This window comes from Silurus aristotelis (assembly GCF_946808225.1).
Source record: "Silurus aristotelis genome assembly, chromosome: 13".
NCBI lineage: Eukaryota > Metazoa > Chordata > Actinopteri > Siluriformes > Siluridae > Silurus > Silurus aristotelis.
The window spans coordinates 16519363-16543246 of record NC_139586.1 but is presented as its reverse complement, the minus strand read 5'-3'; the positions used below and the strand labels follow the sequence as shown (position 1 = coordinate 16543246).

The following is a 23884-nucleotide window of genomic DNA, read 5'->3' as shown; positions in this document are numbered from 1 at the left end:
AGGGTATCTACAAGAGTAAAAGGGAAAGTTTATAGGACTGTGGTGAGACCTGCGATGTTGTATGGTTTAGAGAAAGTGGCATTGAGTAAAAGACAGGAGGTAGAGCTAGAGGTAGCAGAGTTAAAGATGCTGAGATTTCCATTGAGAGTTATGAGGATAAACAGGATTAGAAATTAGTTTATAATGTAGGACGTTTTGGAGACAAAGTGAGAGAGACCCGATTTAGATGGTTTGGAGGGACATTGGGTATATCAGTAGGAAAATGCTGAGGATGGACCCACCAGGAAGGAGGTAAAGATGAAGGCCAAGGAGGAGGTTTATGGATGTGATGAGGGAAGACATGCAGGTAGTCCGCTGTGGCGATTCCTAATGGGAGCAGTTGAAAGAAGAAGAAGATTTCAAGATATTTTTTTTGTACCAATAAAATGTATTTTTAAATTATATGCATTATATGCATCTTTGTTGTTTGACAGTAGTGTAAAATGGCATATAGTAGTGGAATATTTTAGCAAATATGTAAACTTATAGCAAATACAAACAGTGGCAGCTTCCATTTTTTATTGTTAGAATTTTATATTCATTAGGAATAAACCTACAGGTACTAATTTGGTAATTTAAAATATATATTTGTAATATTTTTATTTCTGAAAAGCTGCTTTGACACAAGACTTTGTTAAAAGAGATATATAAATAATTTGACTAAATGAATATTGAATTGACTTGTATGTATATATTCGTTTTTATTATATATTTATTTAATGAATATTTATTAAATGAATTTCAAAACAATAGCTGCAGGAGTTTTTTGTTGTCAGATCAAAAGCTGACATTATTTATATAACGCATATTTATTTTATTTTAATTTCTTTAACTGTGACTCTTGTATTATGTGGTAAATAACTGCGCCTCGAGCTTTTTTTTATTGTTTAAACCTTATAATACTTTTGTCCTTCTTGATTTTATATATCTTACTCAATACAATAAACATTCATATCCGTGTCCCTGAAACAATTATTTTCTGCATACTGGGAACAAGGCGGATGGGCGGGGATTACAAACCGGAAGTGAACCACTTGAGCAGGCGGAAGGCTCGCGTGCAGATCGTTTCGGGGCTCTGCAGGTAGAAGTTTATTTTGACAGCATGGGCCGAAAAGTGACATTGGCGACGTGCTCCCTGAATCAATGGGCTTTGGATTTTGATGGCAATTTACAAAGAATACTGAGGAGTAAGTTTTCTTTTGTTTTGTAACTTGTGCGTACAAATGGACGAATTATTGCATAAGTTTTGTAGGCAAGAGAAGCATTTTTGGATTTGGTTGATCTGTTTTGTTTGTATTTCACTCCATATAACAGGTATTGAAGTTGCCAAATCCCAAGGCGCCAAGTACAGACTGGGACCAGAGCTGGAAATCTGGTAATTACTACATTATCCCTCTATATTCTGCATTGTAAAACATCAGAAGGTGTAGATTAATCTTGTCTTTCTAACATCAGCTCCAAGATTTATATTAATGCACCTGCTTTAATATGTTGTTCTTTATATAAATGTTTTGCATAAATTGTTTTAAATGCTGTTTAAAAGTATAGAAGGAGTCTCCAGTTCTAGAGTGATGTAACAGTCAGAGGTAAAGCTGTTTGTAAAGTTTATAACCTGTCAAATTGCAAGTAATATGGACTGTCCATTGCTGTCTATATCTTCTATAATTTATAAAAGAAAGAAATGTATTACTCATATAGGATAATCAGCTTCAGGGTGGTAACAGTTATTACATTTTTCATCAGATGCCATTGTACCACTCTGTTTATTGTTGTTAGCTTTTTCATCACAGCACAGCCCATCGTTTGTGAGATCTGACTTAATCCACCTAATTTTTCCACCTTTGTGGAAATGAGAATTTCATTTATTTTTGAAAGCAACTTTTTTGTCACATTCATATCAGGGCTCAGACTGAATCAGTGACGGTGTCCTGCTTTGCTTTTTTGTTTATTGATATGTGTATGATTTATTTTGTTGATTAGTTTGAGTGCATGTCATTTCCTGGGAACATTATATTATTTGTATTATGCAATTATTTAGCATTCAAGACCTAATAAAGCTACATACACACATGTATTGACTTGCAGTTACAAAGCAAACAGAGACATTTTATGGTGATTTGGTGCAGCGACTGCAAATAAGGATGAATACATTAGAATGATCATGGTCTGTTTACCAGTGGTACTGAAGATGCATGTAAATCAGTATATTATGTTGAGTTCAAAAGTGGATTGCTAGTTGCACCACCCACTAATAATAGATACTAAGGAAACAAGTAGTAGGGATACCTTCATAATGTATGAATTTATAATCTGTTTATTTTTATAAAGCTGCTTTGTTTTGTCCATTGTTAAAACTATACAGATAAAATTGTATGAAATTTAATTTAATGTAGAATAACTATTTGATACAGATTTGCTGGGAGTTTCATGGATTAAATTTGGGTTTTGGGTAGTCTATACCAGTACAAGCCTTCTGTGTAACTCCAGACTAAATGTAAAAAAAAAAAAAAACCCTAAAAAAAACCCTGTGCTTTTTTTTATTATAAGTGGGTACGGGTGCGCCGATCACTTCTATGAATCTGACACGCTTCTGCACTGCTTCCAAGTCCTTAAAGTGCTTCTGGAGTCCCCTGAGACACATGATATAATCTGCGATGTTGGCATGTGAGTGTTGAAATGATTAACATTAAATATTACCTTATTGTGTTCAGTTATGAATTTAAATAATTTGCTATTCATTTTAACTTGGTGTCCCTCCCCCTCCCCCACCCCATACAGGCCGGTTATGCATCACAACGTGCGTTATAACTGCAGAGTCCTGTTCCTGAACAAGTCAGTCTTTGGTATTGACAAATCAAATAAGTACAAGTCGTGATTGTGCCAGCACCTATTATACATAGTTTTGACTTGAACATGTGGAAACATGTCAGTACTGGCTTGTGAAATTTACTTTTGCTTTTTGCTACAGGAAGATTTTACTGGTTCGGCCTAAAATGCTTTTAGCAAATTATGGCAACAATAGGGAATTCCGCTGGTTTTCTCCGTGGAGTAAGCCCAGGTACAGCATTGTGCACAAATTTTTCAGAATTACTACAACATTTTGTGGAAGGAAAACTTCACCCTGAAACATATATAAATAAAAATGTTAATATGGAAAAGATTGGTGATGTGATGCCTAGTGATCTTATAGCAAGTCTGCTGGTTAAGGTGGCAATATTAGTCCTGTGTCAGGGCTGGAACCAAATTCCTTGTGTTTGTCAACACACTTAAACAATAAACCTGATTCTGTCTTTACCGGGGGGGGGGGGTCTGGGCAGTGTTAATTCTAGTCACAGTAATGTATAATAGGAATAAAATACGAATCTAAATCGAGCGGAATAAGGGTCAAATTTGATGTTAGCGTTCAAAGTGCAAGCGCATCTTTTCTCAATCATTCACAGTTATCATTATTTTTTGTTGCATTTTCGAGCAATGTTAAATTAGTGTAGATGTTTGTGCATATGACTCAAAATATCCAGAACTCATGCAGCATATAATTCTTGGCCTCGCTTGTAAACAATCTCTGAGAGATGTAGATGATAAGGTAAAAGTTCTGTAGGTAGCGATAAATTGAGGGTTAAATCCCAAGAACTTATGGATGATTATAATACTGTGGGTAATAATATAATAATATAACAAAGTATAACTTGGAAGATATTAAAGATGGTGATCATAAAGAGTAATATAAAGATTGTTCGGGGTGGATTTTTCTTATTTTTTCTTTTAATCAAACTTAAAAAAAAAATTTGTTTCCAGTATGAACAATGATGCTGTGCTTTTTCTTTACAGATATGTTGAGGAATACTTTTTGCCAAGAATGATCCAGGATGTGACAGGACAGGTAAAACACTCCAGTCCACCCATGACATGTCTCAACAAAGAAACACTTTATAGGACGAGAAATCCTTACCCAAATGTTTTTAAATCTCTGTTTGGGAACAAATTTGTCTCCACACCCTTACTTCAAGTATCAAATGAACATCTTGGATGAAATTAGCATTCCAAAATGATGACTTTAAATGTACAGCTTGTGTGGCTTCACATGTATCGTTGCTTTTACTCTATTTTTAAATCAAATTGATTAGATTTGCTTCTAATAATCATTTTGTTTAGGTGACAGTTCCATTTGGTGATGCAGTCCTGTCTACTAAGGACACGTGTATAGGGAGTGAAATCTGTGCTGAACTGTGGAACCCCAGAAGGTACTGCACTATAAATCCACTCAGTGGTTGAGATGGGCTACCCAAGACTGCTTTTCTGAATTTGAAGTCAAAATTCATACAAAATGAATAAAATGATCCCCACTATGTTATTCCCACTCAAATGTTTAGCTTAAATCAGACTTTTGCTTAAAATTTTAAAACAATCTTACATGAATTATTATTATAATGATCATTATTATTATTATTATTATTGTTATTATTTACATTACACACTCCTGCAATCTTAACAGGTGAACACATAATTAACTGTATAGCTCACAATTGGACACCAGCTTATTACAGTATGCATATTTTTATTGATTAATTTAACTGTTTTTACAGTTTCAACTGATTCTTTAACTGACTTACTTCAAATATTGATTTGAGCTTTTAATTCCTTGTAACAATTTAGGAAATAATCTGGTGAAAGTACATTTTTGCTGCTCATACCAATGCAATTTTAAACAAACAACTAAGTTTGTCTAGACCAAGGGTCTGCAACTTTTGCAACTACAAGAGCCATTTTGCTCCCTTTCTCTCCAAATAAAATTTACCTGGAGCCACAAAACATTTTTGATCTTTAAATTAATACCACAATTTTATGTTTTATGATGTAAGGTAGTTGCCTAGTTGCACCACTAGGTGGCAATAGTGTGATTTCTATTGCATTTGGATGACAGAAATGTATATTTTTTTTACCCTGGCAAGAAATAGGAGTGTTGCCTGGCCTTGAGAGAGTGGCATAGCAGCATAAATGCCTTGATATCTTAATTAGCAATTCTTTCCTATATCCTATATGCCTTTCTGCGCTTTATTATCTTCTGAGTTGCCAAATAAACTAGCAACTGTTGTTTGGAGTCATTATCCACTGTATGCAACAAAGTTTCATTTAAATGTGCTATAAAAATAAATTGACATTGAAGTTAAAGTTGAAGTATGAAGCTAAATATAATCTGCTCAGCTTTTTGCAGCAGAACTGCAGCATCTCCAGCTGGGTAGTTCTTTTGGTAGTTCTCCAATAAAATGCTTTGTTTGGAAATGTCGTGTGACGTTTGTTGTTTAGCCATTTCTCACCACATATCAAACATGCAGACAGGACAGCATCGTTGGCAGTCAAAACTAATAAATATGTCCACACAGAATTAAACTTTGTTTTCATCTGAGATTGTTCTTTTTTAGATAGAGAGTAAGAGACATATGGTTTGATCGACAAAATATCAAATCTTAAATATCTGTTACCACGAATGCCAAGATCAGGGTTGTTCTCTTTGAAACACTTTTCACTTAAAAAAAAAAAAATTTTATTCACGCCATTTTGTAAAGGCTGCAGGGAGCCACAGCATGGGGGCTAAAGAGCCGCGAGCCCCGGTCTAGATTGTAATTATGCTGTGCGACTGCATCACAACTCCACTTAAAATGAATTGACCAGTCAACATGGACATTTTGATAAAGACCAGTATTCATTCAATATTCCCGAATAACAAACAGACTATGTTCAATGCACAATTTACCTTTTTGAACTCTTTATAATGACCTAATTTATGTGACCTTTTTTCAGTCCTCATGTGGACATGGGTTTGGACGGCATTGAGATCTTTACAAACTCGTCCGCCAGCTACCATGAGCTACGCAAGGCTGACCAGAGGGTGAACTTGGTCAAGTCAGCCACCACAAAGGTCAGTTACACACATTTACAAATATTCCTGTCACAGGATTGAGAAACTTTTGCCTGAGACAAAAATAGACACGCTTTTTTCCCATTGACCTTTAGTCGTCTCTGCCTCAACATAAAAATAAAGACATTCTCATAAAATGCTATTACACTGAACAATAGTCATCTCAGTTAAGTAAAAACATCCAGAATATAGTAAGCCAACAGTAAACAAAATAAAAGCGTGTTAAACCTTTTTTCAGTTATTATTATTGAATTTGAAGCTTGTAGTTTTCTTATTCTCTTGGCAGACAGTTTTGTGTCTTCCTAGAAATAAACGTTTAAAATGGGCAGAATTCTTTGCCAATAGAACAAGACTATTTTAAGCTTGAAATTGATTTCATTTTAGATTGGTAAATACCAGATGCATTGATCTATATTAAACATATTGCCACTTTGTTTTCTGGAATGTAATTAAGCTATAAAAAGCCGTAGTACAAAATTTTCCATGCGATATGATTACTGCCATTAATAATAAAGATTTCCAGTGATGTTTTACAGCAGCCATTATGTAAGCACAAATCTATTCCTATATTCTATATATAATTTCTTTCTTTTTATTCTATTTTATGCCACAGCCAACTTGTTAGATACCATTTAATTTCACTGCATGTCATATGTGTATGGTTATGTATGTGACAAATAGAATTTGCATTTGAAAATTTTAAAAACATTATAATAAAGATGCCGTTAAATATCAGAATTAAAATGAAAGAAAATGCAATTAAATAAAGATTTGGTTTGTATCCATTCCTAACAAATAAAATGTGATATATACGAGGCATGCTAGTTCCTTTTATTGCTGCCATCTCTCTATATGTCTTTCTAAGAGGGGGAAAAAAACTTAGAAATCACTACACCTTCATGGAGGAAAACTTGACACTGACACTGGACACTCCTTAACATTAATGTATTATTATGTAAATGTGAATAAACATCTTACAGAAAGGTTGCATGAGAGTGACAATTATTTTATTTTTTTATTACTTAACCTGTGATCGAGTTTTTATGTTAGAAACGACAACGCATTATAACAGGCTGCCATTACTGAAAGCTATCAATCTACTGACCATTTAAATTTGCTTATTCAGCAGTACTGTAAATTTGATTCGGAAAATGTACTCTTCAAAGTGTGCTTTTTATTTTTGACTGTATTTGTTGCAGAGTGGAGGGATCTATCTGTTTGCGAATCAGAAAGGCTGCGATGGAGATCGTTTGTACTATGACGGCTGTGCTATGATTGCCATAAATGGAGACATTGTGGCCCAAGGGACACAGTTCTCTCTTGACGATGTGGTAAGTTTCTTTATGAAATATCCTTTTATGTTTTTGTTTAAAGGATTAGTTTGTTCTTAAAAAAGTTTATATTTTCTCTTTAAAATTTGTCTATTTTGGGAACACATCAGTGCACTGAACATTTCAGCACACATTTTGTAACCTCATTCTTTTTGCGTTTGGCTTTTTTGGTAGAGAAGTTAAATGTACTTCTAGTTTAAGGAGTCATAACATCTAAGGGAGTTTTTTCTTGCCACAGTCGCCATGGCTGCTCATCAGGGACAAATTCACACCATTCACCTTAACTGTTGATTTGTGTAAAGCTGCTTTGAGACAATGTCTGTTGTGAAAAGCGCTATACAAATAAACTTCACTTGACTTGACTCATGGATTATGAAGCAGTTAAGGCAGATTTGAAAATTGTATGCTTTTTTTTAAAAGAATAAAAAAAGTTTTATGAAAAAAAAGCATTATGAAACAAAACATTCTTCAGCTTTCTCGAAGTATGGCAGTGAAAGCATTTACTTTTGGCCTATAGCCCTTTAGTTTTTTTTTATTTAGTTTTTTGCCCTTCATAGGAAATAGTTTGGGCACTTCTGGTCTATAAAGACCAAAAGTAGGTAGGAATAAGGAATAAAAACACTTAGTGATGTGTTCTAATTAATGGAGTAAGCAATGACTAGATGATGAGTTTCCCCTATATCATGCTGAAGGTGAAAATGTTCTAATAAATATAGTAGTCAGCTAGTATGTCAAGTATTATTTTGTTTCTTTTATATCATACTAATGTTTGTATTTATTAAAGAACAATGTTATATTTTTGTAAGAATTGGTAGTGCGTTTAATGCCGCATCTGTATTTTACGGAGCATCCATGCAACATCTGCATTTTGATATTTAGCTTTATTTTGCGAGAGACCGGGAAAATCAGCTAAACAAATTAGTTATGTGGCAAATCCAATTCCGCGATAAACCGGGGGGCACGAGATTCGAACCGCGATGAACAGGGATTACTGTATTTGCTTATATTTTTATTCCAATTGAAGTTCTTAAACCAGACAACAGAGGGGATTACACATTACAAAATCCTCATTTAAGTGCTAATTTTGAGTATTGTTCATTATTAGACATACAACTGCTCAGTGTGTTTCAGCCCTAATGTTAATACAAAACATAAGCTATTAGATGTTTTCTTCATCTCTTTGTACTCATTACAGGAGGTACTCACAGCTACTCTTGACATCGAGGACGTGCGCAGCTATAGAGGAGAGAGATGTCACCCACACATGGTAAGACGCTGGTGGAGACATTGTTGAAAAGTTTGCACTTCACTAACAAATTCTTAGTTATAGCTGCTGCTGTATTCTTATTCTTTCCACCCACTGCAGGACTACGAACACAAACCATACGAAAGGATCAAGGTCGATTTTTCATTGTCCAACTGCAAAGACACCTTCCTGCCCATGCACCAGGCAGTAGACTGGGTGTTCCACACTCCTCAGGAGGAGATTAGGTGTGTCACACCTTCAGAAAATTTAATGTTTAATCGTTCGAGTAAGGAGAAGACGTGATTACAGCACAGAATATATCCATAAACCATTTGGTAGCATAAACATGAATGTTCTTGTTCTGAGTTTCCTCAAGGTGCAAAACATATATGGACTAAAGTTTACACATCCACGAACACATATAACTTGTTTAGATTTCACAGATGATCAGAAATAATAATTTTTTAATTTAGGAGCAGCTTTTAGATTAAGCCTGAAAACTGTAAGTGTCTTTGCAGATAATTAATGAACTTTTAGTTCTGTACAAACATTTTGTAGGTTTTTCTCATGTTTTTACAATTGTTGTCTCGGTATAGAGTTATTTACTTCCTTATATATATATATAAATAATAATTATTATTATTATTAATTCCCCTTCAGTCTTGGTCCTGCATGCTGGCTATGGGACTATTTGAGAAGAAGTGGTCAGGTGAGAAACCTTTGCTGTTTCTGTGTGTGAAAGAGAGAGAGAGAGAGAAAGAGAAAGGTGAGTCATTTATCATCTTATTTCCTGTCTGTGGGCTTTAGGCTGGCTTCCTGCTACCTCTCAGTGGTGGGGTTGACAGTGCTTCCTCAGCCTGCATTGTCTACTCCATGTGTGTACTCATCTGTCAGGCAGTTAAAGATGGCAGTAAGTCTTATACACATGTTAAATGTTACACACATGCAGATTCTAACAGAGGCCAAATGAGTGCAGCTTAATTCTGCAGTGGAACTACTACTAAGATTTTATTGTTATTGTATTTAAAGCCTTTTTTTTTAAAGCCATTATAGGTTCATTTATGCATTTTTCAGTATCCTCTTTATCTTTGTTCAAAGGGATTCTTTCCTTGGAACACCAGGTTTAAAACAAGAATACATTCTAACACAACACCAGTCCATCACAAGGCTACATGTGAACACATGTAACGTCTTCCTAGCACAAAAAGTTCATGGTGGAGGTGAAAGGAAACTAGAAAACCCGAAGTGAACCCACATGTTATGTGAAGAACACTTGAAACTCCACACTGGAGTTCAGAATTAAAATTAACACACAAACACACACACACTGCTTTTTTTTTTTTTTTTTTGTGAAACAAAGACACTTGTACACGTGTATTTTATAATTTTACAATTTACAAGAAACTATTCAAGAAATAAAAATGTAAACCAGGGGGTATGCTGTAACTAGCCAACAATTTGAGACAAGCAAGCTAAAAGATACTGAGTTTTAAAAAGGGCTAAAAATATTGTATTATCTTAAGCATATAATGCGTGTAACCGTGGAACGTTGTGTATATATAGCAAGTAGAATGGGTAAAGATTAGGATTTACCATTTATACTCATTAAACCACAATAAGGAGAAAGGGAGAAAGACTAACACACTTTCATTATTTATACTAACGATGCATAAGAAGTAGCTGAAATAGTCTTAGTCACACCATTCTTCCAGATGATCAGGTGTTGGAGGATGTTAAGCGTCTGGTGAGTGATTCCTCCTACAGGCCTGAAGATCCACGAGAGTTGTGTGGACGCCTTTTCACCACCTGCTACATGGGCAGTGAAAATTCTTCAGAGGACACTCGAAACCGAGCAAAAGAGTTGGCTGCTCAAATCGGCAGGTCAGACTTTGTTGTTTTACAGGCAACACAGTTGTAAACTTCTGTTCAAGAATTTGAAAGGAAGAAGACTATATATGAGTTTGTAGGGTTGCCAAACTTTGCACAAATATTGCACTAAAATTCTAGCTAAAAAAAAAATGTTTATAATAATGACGCTCTATTGACAGTATTTTAAGAGTTAAACAAATCAACTAATGTTCACTTCACTACTGTTACCTACTCTAGTACTCATTACATCATGATTTCCTTAGTTTAAAAAATGTAGACGGACTGTGATTTAAAACCCGCCATCGTGTTTATATATTTTATATATAATATTTTGTAAATTTTATATATTATACAGTGGAACCCGGTTATCTCGCCCTCGGTTACCTCGACAACCCTATTAAGTCGACGTTTTTGAAGTGGAACCGCCAAATTCTCGCTTTTTCTAAGCATTTTTTATCGGTTATGTCGACTTTTTTTATGTCGCCGAACCCTGATATCTCGAGCACAAGGGGGGGAAAATTTGCCATTTAACGTCGGTTATCTCGGTGCAGCCGCAGAAGAACTCGCGGAAGTGGCGGAAAAATCAAACCTTACAGCTGCTACAGGTGTTGTGTTGTATACTGGTGAATCTCAGCTGTTAGTTAGTGCTAGTGTTCGTAGTGTTAGTAGGGGCGCGGCGCGGCGCTGGGAAGAAAAGAGCAGCCGTTGAGAGAGTGCCGGTGGGAAGACACGTACCGGGATACACATGAGCGATAACAACGACCGCCGTGAACCAACAAATACCAACAATAACGGACAGTTAGAGTGTGGAAGTTTAAATAGGAGCTGGTGATGATGATAAACGAGCAGCATATGTGCGCGATTAAAGCCGGGAGCTTCAGAGAAAGCGGCCGAGAAAACACCTGACACGCTGAAGGGGGCCGAAGGGGGCGTGACAGGTGGATTCCTGACAGATAAACATGTACTGTATGTATTTTTATAACATGCCTTCATCAAACAAATCGCGGCAACGCTGTTGTGTAAAAAAAACCCTTCAAAAACACATGCATTCACATTCTCATTTATTAACGCACATCATGTACATAAAGAAATTTCAAGCACGTTAATATACTGCCGCCATTTTGATTTTCGTTTATCTCGATCATCGGTTACCTCGATGCTTTTTGGCGACCCCCTAGGACATCGACATAACCGGGTTCCACTGTACTTTGAAGTAAAATGTTGAATTTCTTTTTTCTGGTAGCAATCATCTAAAAATCAACATTGACATGGCAGTGAAAGGCATGCTGGGAATCTTCTCTATGGTCACGGGCAAGTGGCCTACTTTTCGAGCAAATGGAGGAAGCAGTAGAGAGAATCTGGCACTGCAGAATGTACAGGTATGTACATTTTTATTTGAATTCAAAATGTAAATGTAGCATAAGGTTCTTGTAATGCCGGGGGGCTTTGTAAATGATCAACCACAAATGTTAAGATGGTCAATAGAGGATCTCCAGAATAGTTGCTGAGGGTTAAAGAGTTGCTAATTTGAATCTAACAGCATGTTGGCATTTAATCATGAACTTATTGTTTTACTACATTAAATGCTTTGTGTGTTGTACTCCAAATTACTGGAATAATTTGACAAATCTCTATCATTTGTCATTGATTGATTTTTGCTATAATATTACATCTGTCATGCTAGGTAAATATAATGATGGTTAAGGTGAAACTTGGCCTGATATAGATGTTGCATAGCAGTTTATTAGCTGAATTAAAACAACAGTAAATGTAAAAAGTAAACTGTCCCTCTTTTTCTTTGTTCACTTATTATGCAATGTTTATATTAGCTTTAAAAAGTTTTAGTTCATCATTAAAACTTGATCACATTGCATTTGTTCTTGCAAAACTGTGCTGATTGCGGTTTTTCTTTAAAAAAGTTTGCATGCAGTGTAACACAACCTAACCACAGTGTTCACACTTAGGATGGACCGTTTGACACTATTCAGCTCAGTGATTTGGGTGGCCAAACTGAGTTTCTTCATTTGTGAAAACACAGCACATTTTGTGCAACAGTATGGCTAACATATGTCATCTGTCTCCTTCTCTTTGCTGTGAGAAAAAATGTAAGAGACTGTACTTGCTTACTGTATGTGTTTTTGTTTAATGTTAATCATTGCTTAACGGCCACAGCGATGATGAAAATATGAATTACTGCTCAAATTTGATAAAACGTGATTAATGCAACTTGCATTTTTTGTTTGACCATTTAAAAAAATATATATAAATTAATAAATATAAAAAAGGCTAAATTAAAATATTTAATGCAACACACATCTATTCATGACGTTCTTTCTTTACACAGATCTAAAAACATTTAATAAACTCCACCGAGATTTTTTTTTAGCACTAAATATTTAGGTTTCAAATCAAGCATCAAAAGCAGTCATGATGCACCCATATCCAGCAATTAAAACCATTTGTGTGGTTTGTATGTATGTGTATATATATATATATATATATATATATATATATATATATATATATATATATATATATATATATATACACACACACACACACACACACACACACACACACACACACACACACACACACACTGGAGATCAAAATTAGAGAACAATTTATAAACAATTGAACAAAATAACTAAGGCATTTACAAAAAAAACATTATTTTGCAGAAAACACACTGATCAAAATGAGAGAACACTTTCAGATACCTCCCAGTTATTAGTGTTAATCTGGCACCTGGTGCTAATTTCCTTGATTACCTGTCAACCCCTATTTAACTGGTAGCCTAACTTCCAGTTTCACTGACTCTGCAAGATGGTGGGCCGTTCTAAAGTGACTAAAAGCCTCTGGCACCAGGTTGTCCAGATGAAGGCCAAAGGGATGAGCCTATCAGCCATAGCAAGACAAGTTGGTCGTTACAAATCTGTGATTTCAAGAATATTGAATCTTTACAACATCACAAGCTCATTCAAGTCCACCAAGAAGGCTGGTCGTCCACGGAAGACAAATACAAGAGAGGACAGGATACTGTGGAGGAACTCAATGGGCAATCGTTTCCACACTGCAGCTGGAATTGCTCACCAGTTCAGCACTGAACAGGGTAAGGATCTGTCTCGTCATACAGTGTTTCGACGTTTAAGAGCATTTGGACTGAAAGCCCACTCTGCAGTGACCAAACCTCTCATTAGCAGAAAGAATCAAAAGGCTAGACTAAGCTTTGCTGAGGAGCATGTTGTGTGGACTGAGGAGAACTGGTCCAAAGTTTACTTCAGTGATGAAAGCAAGTTTAATTTATTTGGGTCTGATGGGAAACATTATGTTTGGCGACAAACTGGAGAAACACTAAACCCAAAGTGTGTAAAGAAGTCAGTGAAAAATGGAGGAAGTGTCATGGTTTGGGGCATGTTTTCTGCAGCAAGAGTTGGGCCTATTATACAGTTACATGGCAGAGTGAATGCAAATGTTTATCAGAACCTTCTTCAACAACATATGGTTCCTTCCCTGCATTCATCACCCAATCAGCCCGCAGTGTTGATGCAGGACAACGCTCCATGTCACACAGCAAAACGGGTAAAGCAGTTCCTTGAAACTAAAAACATTGAAATAATGAACTGGCCGGCCCAGAGTCCTGATCTCAACCCAATAGAGAACCTCTGGAAAATCCTTGGCCAAGAAACCCACTACAGTCACCGAACTGTGGAGGAGACTGGAAGAAGAGTGGACCATAATCACACCAGAGCAGTGTAAGAGACTAGTGCTGTCCTGTGGCTGCAGATGTGCTGAAGTCATTCAGAGCAGAGGCCTGTACACTTCCTATTAATTGCTGACTGTTGTAACCTTCAAAAAATGTTGTTGTAATCTTTTTCCATGCTACAGTCATTGTTGTTCTCTAATTTTGATCAGTGTGTTTTCTGCAAAAGAATGTTTTTTTTTTTTTTTTTTTAAATACCTTTGTTATTTTGTGGAAAAGGTGTTCTGGTAGCATGGTATAGACAGGACAAAAACTCCTTCAACTGTTGAGCAGTGAAGATGACATTATTTCTTTAATTTTGATCGCCTGTGTGTGTGTGTGTATATATATATATATATATATATATATATATATATATATATATATATATAGTGTGTAAAGGGTGTAAAGTTACACATAATTCACAGTTTGGTACGTACCATGGTAGTCACGGTTTGGTTACATTTCTATACGGTTAGGGGGAAGAAATGCAAAACAAAAATGCTTGTAATTTCTTCTTTTTTTTTTTTTTTTATTAACACAGTTTATTATTATTAACATAATTTTTTTAAATTATTATTATTACCGTATTTTTCGGACTATAAGCCGTTACTTTTTTCCCACCTTTTGAACCCCGCGGCTTAAACAACGAAGCGGCTTATTTATGAATTTTTCATGGGTTTTTCCCGGTTTCACAAACTTCAAGCCAAAAAACTGAACCCCATAACATTAGACCAATGAAACTTCCGAACGGAAACGAAAAAACGCACCTCACCTGTGTTCTGAGCTGCACGGCATCGGGAAAAAAAACTTTTTTTTTTTTAACGCACGATGCCAAAATATAAACTCGAGAGAAATAGTTGTGAAAGGAAGGAGGAAGACAGTGACCAATGACTTTCTTGGTCGGCTACTGTTTAGATACAAGCCGTTGTAACACGTTGAGTCTGGGTGAAGGGAGAGCTCCCTAACTCCAGTTGCAACAGAAATCATATGAGCACAGACAGGTTTCCAAAACTCGTGCTTTTTTATATTTCTTGGAAACAGCGTTACGGGTTAGTCAAGGAAACTTAGAAATGAGCATCAGAAAATAATAAGGACATATTCCTCGGTTTGTTTGTTTTTTTTCCTCGGTCTCCGAGTAACAGGCACTGTCTTTCGTTAAAGCCTGTGTAAAGTTCATTAGTTTCAATGAAAAAAAAAATCTTTGTCAAATTCAGTGGGTGTGGCTTATAAATAGGTGTGCTTAATAGTCCGGAAATTACAGTATCAACATTTAAACAAGTTCACATTAGTGAAACAATTTTAAATAAAATGTTAAATAATATTTTATAAAAAAAAAAAAAAAAATGTAATAAATCTAGTTAATGCAGTACACTTTTTATTATATTGTTATCAATTGGCACAAATGAAATTGATTAAATTATATTTTTTTATTAAATAAATGTAAGATATTTTATTAAATAGTTTACATTTGTTAGACCCCAATTGGGTAATACAGATGTTTATGTAAGTGTGTGGTTTACATTTAATAATGAATTTTCTAAAGATATGATCTACTTAACTGTTCTGCTTTTTGCAGCATAATAAAAAAAATGTCTTCATTTCTTTTATCCTTTATTTACTCACTCCCTTTATATGTGGAATTGTCAGGATTTTCTCCTTTTAAGAAAAATTCTTTAAGCTGGACATAAAACACTGAAGAATGCATTGCGCTAGCGTTAGCCGCTAGCCATTTTCTGGTTAGTGGCTAACGCAAGCACTATAAATTCATTAGCGTTTTCATGCATGTGGAAAAAAAAAATTGTATTCTCTGTACGGAGGGAGTAGCCACAGTGACACTGCCGTGACTGTAGTTTCTTTACTAACTCAGATTTAACTTATGTTCTGCACGTAAAAAGGATAGAAAAATCTTGGTAAGAATATGTGTACTGTTACACCCCTTACATATTTATATAATTATTAATACAATAGCTTGTACCAGAGCTTCCTACAATTTTATAATATATAGATAAAATTCGTTATTCATTACAGGATGTTTATTTAGTATGTTGGGCTTTGTAACATGTCATGCCGCCCTTTTTTTTTATTTATTTATTTATTTATTTTTTTATATATAACAGAAGTGATACCAGGAACTGACTTAACTAACATTAAAAGAAACTATAAACAGATATAATTCATGAGCTGTCATTCAAAGCTGTCATACGTCTCCACTAATTAAGTGGTACCTTTGGTATCACACTAGAACACACCATCCTGGCTTATTCTGTAATTTCTTTCATATTTAAGTGCACGTGTTTGTATTTCCCAGGCCCGTGTACGGATGATTTTGGCCTATCTTTTTGCCCAGCTGTATCTGTGGGCTCGAGGGAAACCTGGAGGTCTGCTGGTGCTTGGCTCAGCCAATGTGGATGAGAGGTTTGACTCACAGAAGCTGCAAATTCACATTTTCAGCAATGAGTAATGAATCAGGACTAAATAAAACATTTTTTCCCTTCTGTAGTTTGACTGGCTACTTCACTAAATACGACTGTTCCAGTGCTGATATAAACCCCATCGGAGGTATTAGTAAGACTGATCTGAAGAGCTTCCTGCTTTACTGTGCTGACCACTTTAAGCTCTCAGCTCTTAAAAGGTATGGGAATGTCCAGTGCATGTATACAGTTCCATATTTCCCCTTCCTGATTTCTTTTATTTTTGCATATTTCTTAGAGACAGTTGTTTCATATCCTTAACGAAAATCAAAAGCAAAATCAGCCATGAAACTATATCTGCGTGCTGATTGGTTTTCTTGACGCAGGCAAGTTTATATTTGGACTAAACTTCTATTTGGCCATCATGTACAGTACAGACCAAAAGTTTGGACACACCTTCTCATTCAAAGAGACTATGAATTCAAAGAGATGACTATGAAAATTGTAGATTCACACTAAAGGCATCAAAACTATGAATTAACACATGTGGAATTATATATGGAATTATATACATAACAAGTGTGAAACAACTGAAAAATGTCGTATTCTAGGATCTTCAAAGTAGCCACCTTTTGCTTTGATTACTGCTTTGCACACTCTTGGCATTCTCTTGATGAGCTTCAAGAGGTAGTCACCTGAAATGGTCTTCCAACAGTCTTGAAGGAGTTCCACGAGAGATGCCTGGCACTTGTTGGCTCTTTTGCCTTCACTCTGCGGTCCAGCTCACCCCTAAACCATCTCGATTGGGTTCAGGTCCGGTGACTGTGGAGGCCAGGTCATCTGGCGCAGCACCCCATCACTCTCCTTCTTGGTCAAATAGCCCTTGATGCCTTCAGTGTGAATCTACAATTTTCATAGTCATGAAAATAAAGAAAACTCTTTGAATGAGAAGGTGTGTCCAAACTTTTGGTCTGTACTGTATATTTCCCTTCCACTTTACACCTCCCAGCACCACCCTGTAGATCTGCTACAGGGATTACCCATTCTATCTTTTGCATCATGGTTCTTAACATCTCTGTTTGAACTAGCTTAAAAGAGCCTTCAGACTCGCTCAATAGCAGCAGCGTAGCAGAAATAGTCCAACAAACCAATCTTCTTCTTCTTTTGGCTGCTCCCATTAGGGGTCACCACCGAGGACCATCCATCTCCATACCCCCCCTGTCCTCTATATCTGGCTCTTTCAAATCGACTACCTGCATGTCTTCCCTCACCACATTCATAAACCTCCTCATTGGTCTTCTTCTTTCCCTCCTTCCTGGTGGCTCCATCCTCAGCATTCTTCTACCGATATACCCCATGTCCCTCCTCTGCACATCTCCAAACCATCTCAATTGCGGCTCCCTCACTTTGTCTCCAAAACGTCCTACATGCACTGTCCCCCTAATAAACTCGTTTCTAGTCCTGTCGATTCTCGTCACTCCCAACGAAAACCTTAACATTTTTTAGCTCTGCTACCTCCAGCTTCACCTCCTGTCTTTTACTCAATGCCACTGTCTCTAAACCATACAACATCGCAGGTCTCACCACAGTCCTTTTAACTTTCATTTTTGCAGGTACCCTTCTATCACAAATGACTCCTGCTATCACTCTTCTCCACCCACTCCACCCTGCCTGCACACTTTTCTTCACTTCTCTGACACACTCTCCATTACTTTGCACTGTTGATCCCAGGTACCTAAACTCCTCCACCTTCTCCACCTCTCCTCCCTGCAACCTCACCACTCCACTGCCCTTCCTCTCATTCACACACATGTACTCTGTCTTACTTCTCCTGACTTTCATTCGCCTTCTCTCCAGCGCGTACCCTCACCTCTCCAGGCTCTTCTCAACCAGCTCCCTACTCTCACCACAAATCACAATATCTTCCCGCAAACATCATAATCCACGGAGACTCCTGTCTGACCTCGTCCATCAACCTGTCTATTACCACTGCAAACAGGAAAGGACTCAGAGCCGATCCTTGATGCAATCCAACCTCCACCTTGAACCAGTCTGTCGTTCCTACTGCACACTTCAATTCTGTCTCACTGTCCTCATACATGTCCTGCACCACCTTCACATACTTCTCTGACACATCAGACTTCATCATACAATACCACAACTCCTCTCTTGGCACCCTGTCATACACTTTCTCTAAATCCACAAACACACAATGCAACTCCTTCTGACATTCTCTATACTTCTCCATCAACATTCTCAAAGCAAATATTGCACCGGTAATTCTCTTCCTCAGCATGAAACCATAATGTTGCTCACAGATAGTCACCTCTTCTCTCAGCCTGGCTTCCACTACTTCTTCCCATAACTTCATGGTGTGACTGATTAACTTTATTCCCCTGTAGTTACTGCAGGTCTGCACATCTCCCTTATTTTCATTATTTTACACGATATGCATATTCTTTTACCTTCAGCATGTTTCCTTATGTTCTCCTTTTCCTGCAATACATTCTAAATGAAAGTTTTAAAACCATTTGGTAGGACAAATATGCAAAAGTAGAGGCATCAATTTTTCCCAGTACCTTACACAACAGCAAATGCATAATGATCTACAAGTTTTCATTGCGTATAAAAATCCAAGAAGTACAAACTACCTCTAGCGATCGCATTTATGTGGCATTTCTTTGTTGTTTACCTGCTTAAACCAGTTGGACCAGGTGTGTTGCAGCAAATCAAGCTAAAAAATATGCAGCGGGTGATCTGGATTTTGCATCATAAATGAAAGTGACATCATCTGCAGCAGCATTTTTATTATTTGTCCTGTTCTTCTGTCCTGCAGCATTGTGGCTGCTCCTCCCACAGCAGAGCTCGAACCTTTGATCAATGGCCAGGTGTCTCAGACTGATGAGGTATGAATGAGTCACTCTGAGAAAGATTTTGAGAAAAATGGACATACACAAATACAACAGCCTTTGAGAAGAAAATCGAGTGATTACCAAAATTATTGCCACCCTTCATGAAAATAAAGGACAATAAATGATACATTGAGCTTGGCCTCATGATTATGTATAAATAGTTTTATTTTAATGCAATCATTTCTCAAGGATTTGTTAAATAATTTAGGGGTCTAATGTTTAACCATTGTCCTGACAGATCCACACTTGAAGAGCAATTATTGACCGAGTATTAATTTGTATATCATAACTAACTTGTTCATAGTGATGGAAGTTGCATGCATGCAACATTTATATTTATAGCAAGGAGAAATAGGAAGCAGTCAAAAGCAATTATAAAGTTCATAGAGACTGTGAGCAATAAAAAAATATTCACTTTAAATAAATTAAAGGGTGCCAATAATTGTACCATATATGTTTTCACTGAATTATTTTTTTTCAAAAGGGGCTTGAGTAATTGGCAAATGAAAACATATATATATATATATATATATATATATATATATATATATATATACACACAATATATATGTGTTCATATTATGCACAAAATGTTTGCCTATTCTGTTAAATGGTACTAGAGCTGATTGTGTGTTCTTAAATATACTTTTTATAAATTTTCTTTGTTATTGGTTTAATTTGCATGTTTTTCCAATGGTTCACCAGTATCCAGACCTCAGTCTCTATCTGTAGGTCTTGTTTATCGTCTCAATATTAGCATTTTGGTGAGCTCAATTATATAGTCAAGTCAAGTTTATTTCTATAGCGCTTTTCACAACAGACATTGTCTCAAAGCAGCTTTACAGAATTTTAAGAGTTAATGTAAATGGTGTATTTATCCCTGATGAGAACACACAGTCACAGTCGCCATGGCAAGGAAAAACTATATATATAAACTGTTCCTCATATGGCTGAACAGAATCTTTTTCTCTTTCTCAGGCTGATATGGGGTTGACCTATTCGGAGCTCTCGGTGATCGGGAAGCTTAGGAAGCTCTCTAAGTGTGGCCCGTACAGTATGTTCTGCAAGCTCATTCACTTCTGGAAAGAAAGCTGTTCCCCTTTACAGGTCATACTCTGCCCTCTACCTAATCGTTAGGAGTGAATTACTTTTTTTAATACTGAAACAATCAGGGACATTAGTGGGGCCAAACACTGAAGCTGTTTGGGGCCCTTATTGTTCTGCCTTCTCTACTTTTTTACTTCTTCTGGCAAGGGTCTGCATGGCAGTCCATTGAAGTGTCTTGTAAAAAGTTGTGAAATTAGCAACAGTTCTGTCAAAAAACTGGCACCAACATCAGGTCAAATTTAGGCCTAATTTAGAATCACATTTATGGTCATAACCTTTTGAAAACACCGTAGTTTTAAATAAATGGCTGAGAATATGATTTTCTTATAATAATCTTATATAGCTGTGACAAAGGTTTAGTGATAAAAGCAGCATGTTCAGGGACTATCTAGTTTTACTTTTTCAAATAAACAGACTAATATAACAGCTTGTAAATTTGTGCAAAACAAACCAACAAACAAAAAATAGCTTAGCTAACGATCTGCCAGACAACTTCCAGTTACAATGAAATAAAACTTTGACATTACACATTACGTTATAATAACATGCCACTTATATAAAATCAGTGATGGTCCATTCTTATTTTCAAACTCTTGTTAATTAGGTGGCTACAAAAATAAAGCATTTCTTCAGGATGTACTCAGTCAACAGGCACAAGATGACTACCGTGACGCCGTCATACCACGCTGAGAGCTACGGCCCAGACGACAACCGCTTTGATCTCCGTCCCTTTCTCTACAACACACACTGGACTTGGCAGTTCCGCTGCATTGACCATGAGGTTTGGCTTGCGAGCATTTTGTCTACTGTACACTTTTTTGCTTCGTTTAATGATTTTGATATTTTATATATTGATATTCTAAGCCACAATCTCTCTCTTATTTTAATTGTTTTTTTTTTACAGATTTCTTTAATGGAGGCTGGCCATGCAGAATTCATATAAGATCTGTATCAAACGGTGTTCATCACAATAATTGTTTAAAGATTCTGAACATCTAATTCATTGTTGAAAAATATCCTGTTGAATGCATTATGGAGTAGATTTTAATTAGTGGTCATATACAGTATATTATTTAGAGTATGCATATATATATATATATATATATAGAAAATAAAATATACTCATTTCACTTTTTATTAGATTTTTTATCTAAGTTACAGGTTTTACAATTTATCTTAGTTTGGCAGTCGTATACAGTTTATTTTTTTATTTATTTTTTTTTTTTTTTTTTTTTTTAACAGTTAAGTTGGGCTGTCACTTTTTGTCTTTGTACCGTGAGAAGGGTTTAAATAAAAAAATTAAAATGTAGCACTAAAAAATTGCTTTGCTACAAAAGGTTCTATAGAAATATTGCAATAGAAAACAATAGAAATATTGCTCTTCAGCTTTGTGTAAAGTCACCCAGTTGATTTATTCCATAACAGCATACCTTTTAGTTTCACTTAATTAGTAAAGAAGTAATGATCTAATTAACTGCAGTTTAGAAATGAACATTTGAATATGAACATGTACATTATGTTCAGTATGGAATAAATTCTTTTCTTAGCTACATTGTGTAGCTCCAGTGCATAATAACAATAATAATAATAATAAACTTCATAACCAAGTAACAAATTCATTAATATTATAGCGTATAAAGTAGACAGACAACTTATTTATTTACTTTTATGACTGCTTTATCCTCTGGAGAAAAAGGCAGCTGACTGTATAGGAAGCTTTTATTTCCAGATCTGAGTTGTCTTTCCCATATGACAAATTCATATTCATACAGAGATACTGACTCAGTACAAAGATGCTGAATCAGGAGCCTCATCTATGTGAAAGCCTATGCTTTGACATGAGTATCGTACATTAATATGGTAAAGAATTTTGTAGCTAAAGAAAGTTGTAATGGAAAAATTACATATATTTGACTCAAATTTATCATTTTTGTAAATTAAACTATCTGACTCCAACTTATAAGTCTGTTTCCAAATGATAAACATTTAGTTTAAATGTAATGCACACCCAGATTTATAATGCATATAAAATAAAGCTTATCAATGGAATGAAACAAAAATAGCATTCTCAGACACTTCTATTTATTTCTAAGAATGCACTTTATAAAAAAAGTTACTCGACAAGCTCAATGGTGTATGTTATACATTCAAGCCATAGACTTTATACTAGTTTCCAGGCAGACTTGGTGCTTAGGAGTCAGTTAAACAGATTTATACAATGCAAGAAAACATGCAACAGGTTAAATGTTTAAGGATTTCCCCCACAGAATCTATAAATTCTACCAGAACTTATCAGTTAATGATGATAATAATAATATGTAAAAAATAAAAAAATAAATAAACATCCCATTGTTAATATATAGTGTAATATCAGTATTGGGCATTTAAAATAATATCAGTATAGATTTTTAACTCATGAGATTACTTTAAGGTTCCTGTTCTGTTATTGATTAGTTAATCAAATGGGAACCAGGCCCATGCTGTGTAAGACTGGACAAGATTAAAAAAGAAACAATGGGTGACCACAGGTTCTAACACAACAGAACAAAAGAATGTGATAAGACGTTAAGGAGAACAATGAAGATGATCAAAGGGGTCTCATGTGAGGGTGAGACCACAAATGACCCTAATATATGTCTGTGTGTGAGACAATGAGCATGTCAACCACTTATACTTTGTCTGAAGGTATCACAAATCAGAATATTTATGGTCATATTCTGTAAACGCCATGTACCATGTGTTTGTACTAGTGAAATCACTGCTCAACAACGATCAGTTCAACAATGGCCCACAATAAACTATGACACCGAGCATGCACATAAATATACTGATAAAAATAAAACATTTAATACTCACTTAAGTTTATAGTTTCTGCCATATTCTTCATAGCCTTTATGATGCAATTAAATTGCTTATCACTATTATTTAAATCTGTTTCCCCAAAAAAGGTATGTTTCAATGTATGCTTTTAAAAGGAAAAAAAATAATTATCTCAGACATGAATACTGAAGTGTAAACCTATATATGGTAATTAATATATAAAACTAACCGTTAACATATAACGCTAGTATTCATTTTTGAATATTCATTCATTCATTCATTCATCATATTAAATTTATTCAAAAAAAAAAAAAAAAGTATTTCTACAGTATGGTTCCTTAGAGGAACTTACATGCCAGATATTTCACATGAAAATATGTCATTGTTGATATGGAGAAGTTTTATGTGATGTAAGAATATATGTATTTTGCATTTCCAGTGTCAGGACATACTAACAGCTTTGTAACAAAAGTAAAATATAAATTCG

General features: G+C 35.6%; 1 protein-coding gene across 2 annotated transcripts; it reads left to right on the top strand.

Moving 5' to 3' along the window:
- Positions 1-1064: 1064 nt before the first annotated feature.
- Positions 1065-22841, top strand: nadsyn1 (NAD synthetase 1). 2 transcript variants are annotated; one of them, XM_083559621.1, is made up of 21 exons: positions 1065-1226; positions 1354-1414; positions 2587-2703; positions 2818-2871; positions 3008-3097; positions 3868-3919; positions 4192-4280; positions 5839-5956; positions 7156-7287; positions 8483-8554; positions 8654-8778; positions 9194-9242; positions 9341-9443; positions 10246-10414; positions 11646-11781; positions 16456-16562; positions 16648-16779; positions 19395-19464; positions 20449-20577; positions 21182-21358; positions 21482-22841. In XM_083559621.1, the coding sequence occupies exons 1-21, from the start codon at positions 1142-1144 to the stop codon at positions 21518-21520; spliced, it is 2106 nt and encodes a 701-aa protein (XP_083415747.1). In that variant the 5' UTR covers positions 1065-1141; the 3' UTR covers positions 21521-22841. The 2 variants fall into 2 exon arrangements, with proteins under 2 accessions (XP_083415747.1, XP_083415748.1); XM_083559622.1 differs by lacking the exons at positions 1065-1226; positions 1354-1414 and having other exon boundaries at positions 2629-2703; positions 2818-2882; positions 21482-21678.
- The last annotated feature ends 1043 nt before the right edge of the window (positions 22842-23884 follow it).

Coding starts and splice junctions, on each gene's coding strand:
- nadsyn1 (XM_083559621.1), top strand. CDS start 1,142: ATGGGCCGAAAAGTGACATTGGCGACGTGCTCCCTGAATCAATGGGCT. Junction 2,872..3,007: donor AGAGTCCTGTTCCTGAACAA/GTCAGTCTTTGG, acceptor TTTTTGCTACAG/GAAGATTTTACTGGTTCGGC. Junction 3,098..3,867: donor TCTCCGTGGAGTAAGCCCAG/GTACAGCATTGT, acceptor TTTTCTTTACAG/ATATGTTGAGGAATACTTTT.